At 33.1% G+C, this 3785-nt stretch overlaps 1 protein-coding gene across 2 annotated transcripts; it reads left to right on the top strand.

The window, feature by feature from the left end:
• The first annotated feature begins 1495 nt into the window (after window positions 1–1495).
• On the top strand, window positions 1496–3356 carry LOC108197784 (WRKY transcription factor 28). 2 transcript variants are annotated; one of them, XM_017365486.2, is made up of 4 exons: window positions 1497–1985; window positions 2281–2421; window positions 2783–3001; window positions 3075–3356. In XM_017365486.2, the coding sequence occupies exons 1-4, from the start codon at window positions 1621–1623 to the stop codon at window positions 3106–3108; spliced, it is 759 nt and encodes a 252-aa protein (XP_017220975.1). In that variant the 5' UTR covers window positions 1497–1620; the 3' UTR covers window positions 3109–3356. The 2 variants fall into 2 exon arrangements, with proteins under 2 accessions (XP_017220974.1, XP_017220975.1); XM_017365485.2 differs by having other exon boundaries at window positions 1496–1985; window positions 2783–3356.
• Window positions 3357–3785: the final 429 nt, after the last annotated feature.

Below are 3785 nucleotides of genomic sequence, written 5' to 3'. Positions count from 1 at the left end.
ATTCTTTACATTTGAATACGTTTACCCGGAAATTATAGCCTTATGTTGTGTTTGGTTGGGGAGAATGAAATGGAATGGAATGGAATGAGTAAAAATACTTGAAACTAATAGTGATAGGAAGAAAATTTTGAATAAAATTGAGGAAGTGCAAAATTGTTATGATGAGATTTGAGAAGAAATTGAGGATGAGAGAGAATGGAGCATTCCATCTCAAAGTGAAGGTGTGAACTCTAGCACATGATGTAAGGAATGGAATGGAGGAATGAATGAAATTTCTTAAAAATTGTTCATAAAATAGTTCATTTTTCATTCCATTCCTTCCGGAATCATTCACCCCAACCAAACACAACATTAGGGTTCAACAAATTCGGGCATCATGTTAACCGGCTATTTTATTTAATTATAACAAATTATAAAAATAAATTGAGACTGCAAATGTCCATACACTCGGATTGGAGTCCAGGTTTTAGAGTCATTTTCGATTTTAAATTAAAAAGTATCTATTTATATAATTATTCATAAGTTAAATAGAATTTGAATATAAATTACAAACAAATTTAAAATTAGAAATTAGAAATTAGTAGATGTATCATTTTGAATAATCTATTTTTATTTTATAATTTTTTAATAAAATCAGTTTCATCTTTCAAATAAATAATTTATCAAATCTCAAATAATAATTCATTTAAAAAAAAAACGTAAAAATGACGATAGTTAGGTATCAGCAAGACGAGCAATGTGGTGAAACAGCTACCACCACCAGCCTAGCACGGCGGTTCGGAGACTATTTATAAGGCGGAGGAAAACCCACGTCGCAAGTCAATAGTCGGCTACCGTCAAATGACGGTGGTGAGCTAATAACACGTACATATGTATGGGCGCCACAAAACTTTAGACTTGTATATGTATCTTGAGTCTTGAACACTTTGCTTTCTCTAATTCTCTACATCCTCACTTCTATACAATATAATATTTTTAATTATTCCTAATCTCCTTTTAATTTTAAAATGATAAACTCATCACAACTTTTCCGTTGAATTATTCAAGTTTCTTTTCTTAACACAAATATTTTTTCTTTTAAAAGCAGTATTATGAGATGATTTTGACCGTCAAATTATGATCTTATTTTTTAAACCGTACGGGAGTCCGGGAGATGGTCGAATATAAATTTACTAAATTTAAAATTTCAATCAAATAATCACTGTTATTGGATAAACAAGACCCAGTCATATAATAATAAAATATCAATAAAATAAAATTTATTAATTTGTTCCTTTTATCAATTTTCTTGCATGATGTGCTATGAATTATTAGTTAAATCAATCTATGGATTGTTTAAATTATAAAATTTGAAGTGTAAATCTATAGTAACCAATAATACAAACAACAAGACTTGGCTATCTCTGTCATTTGTCAAATCTTTCTTTACAAAAGTGGGAATACAGTTTCTCATTCAAACTCTACAAAATTACCTACTTCTTCACTATCACACATAAATAATATATTGGAAAAAAGTAACACCTTAACCAAATCTTCTTGTCAATGCTTAAATAAAGACCCCTTGATCAGATCCTGTCAATTTTCTTCTCCCTTCATTTTCACTTATTCATCACCTTCCTCATGGCTGATCAACCAAGTGATCATGTCTACTATCACGGTCCATTTCATGATAATCCACGATTTTTTACGCCGAATTCTTCGTCTGGTGTAGCTGATCCCTCCTCATACTCGAGCTTCACTGATTGTTTGCATGGATCAACTGATTATGAGACTTTTGCTGATGCTTTTGGCCTCTCACCTCCTTTGCAAGAACACTTTTCTAGTAGTATAGATGATCAAAAGGTGAAAATGGAGACCGGAGACTCTTCGATGGTCTTATCTTCGTCCACTGAGGCTGGTGATGATGAAGAAGGAAGCAATATCAAGAAGCTGGAGAAGCAATCTAAAGGGCTTGCTGAAGATGGAGGAGAGAGTTCAAAGAAAGTGTAAGTTCACACTCAATACTGAAATAACTTAAAATTTTCAACTTCACATATTCCGGCTTATAAGTGAGAAGTAAGTTCTAAAATTTTCAACTTCACCAGATTCTGTCTTATAAGTGAGAAGTAAGTTAAAATTTACAATTTCACAAATTCTGGGCTTACAAGTGAGAAGTAGGCTTATAACTTCTTTAATTACACAAATGATTATGACTTATAAATCAGAAAGTTGCAAAATAATTAAGCAATGCACGAAAAGGCACTATATTGACGAAGATGATGGATTTATATTGATTTACAGGAGCAAGGCTAAGAAGGGAGTTAAAAAGGAAAAAGAGCCAAGATTTGCTTTCATGACAAAGAGTGAGATTGATAATCTTGAAGATGGATATAGATGGAGAAAATATGGACAGAAGGCTGTCAAGAATAGCCCCTACCCAAGGTCTAATTGCTTCTTCATTCATATTAACAAACTTTGTTTCTTGAGGTTAATTCATGATCATATCTTGATTGTTTAATTTGCTTTAATAGTACTGGATCAAAATTTGCAGATCTTGAATTAATTTGTAAAAGGGTTGAATATTGAGTTAAAATCCAAAAACCTTTCTGGTCCAATTATTGAATATTAGACTAAAAGGAGAAAAACAATGATTTATGTTCACACTGCATTAGGGTTTTTTAAAGTACGTCAAGTACTTAACACTCAAGATGTACAAAACTATATTAAAGTATACCTGGCGCACATAAAACATGTTCACATATTCCGATTATCTAACAAATTCTTGTTCAATTCCTTGTGGCAGAAGCTACTATCGGTGCACAACTCAAAAATGCACGGTGAAGAAGCGAGTAGAGCGATCATTTCAAGACCCTACGACGGTGATCACAACTTATGAAGGAACACATAACCATCACCTGCCAGCTACTCTCCGAGGAAATGTTGCAGGAATGTTTCCTCATCCAATGCTGAATCCTGGAAACCTGGGCGCTGGACTCGGGTTCCCTCATCATTTAGTTCAAAGGTCTCCGATGAATCACCTTATTCTTAATTATGGAAGTCATGATGGACGTGGATTAAACTCTTCTATGTATCAGCAGCAGCAGCAACAGCAGCAGGAGGATCATATGAGCCAATATCCGCAGCTCCAACTTTCCGAATTTGGCCTTCTACAAGACATTGTTCCATCCATGGGAGGTTTTAAACAAGAACCATGAGTGATGAATAATGATAGATCTAAATCATGTAACCTCTCTAACTCTGACCAAAGGGTTTCCCTCTATATGGTAGGTATCTTATAATGTACCTCTCCTTTTGGTCATTAATTACTGCTTTATATATATATATTAGAGTTATACTAGTATTTTTCTTGTTTGAGATGTATACATGTATATTGATCAGCATGGTATTTAGTAAATAATTAACTAGACTTTTTTCTTGAAATAGATACATACATATATATATTAATCAGTATGGCATTCAGTAAATAATTATCAAGACTTTTTATTTGAAATTTATTTTTCTTAACAAAAAAGTCAACAAAACCGAGCGTCAAATATGATCGGTTTTATGGTTAAAACCGAGCAATCGAGGTGGTCATTTTTAACTTAGTCGGTTAAGCCGACTTGATCATGTTTAAGTGACAAAATCGCGGACACTGTCGATTTTATTCGACACAAAATTCTCAACTTGTGAGTCCAATATTTGCCACATGAAAATAGAGTGTCACATGAGTAGTTATAATCGGCCACCCCGTGATCAGTTATAGGTCACAGAGGATTATCATTCAACTTTCTAAGAAACACTAA

The sequence above is a fragment of the Daucus carota genome, chromosome 8 (assembly GCF_001625215.2).
Source record: "Daucus carota subsp. sativus chromosome 8, DH1 v3.0, whole genome shotgun sequence".
NCBI lineage: Eukaryota > Viridiplantae > Streptophyta > Magnoliopsida > Apiales > Apiaceae > Daucus > Daucus carota.
This window is presented reverse-complemented; position numbering and strand designations above follow the sequence as displayed.

What these genes read in the sequence shown, in the direction of transcription:
- LOC108197784 (XM_017365485.2), top strand. Translation starts at nt 1,621, where the DNA reads ATGGCTGATCAACCAAGTGATCATGTCTACTATCACGGTCCATTTCAT. An exon ending in GGAGAGAGTTCAAAGAAAGT is followed by an intron (nt 1,986 to 2,280) that starts GTAAGTTCACAC and finishes ATTGATTTACAG; the next exon opens with GAGCAAGGCTAAGAAGGGAG. An exon ending in AAGAATAGCCCCTACCCAAG is followed by an intron (nt 2,422 to 2,782) that starts GTCTAATTGCTT and finishes TCCTTGTGGCAG; the next exon opens with AAGCTACTATCGGTGCACAA.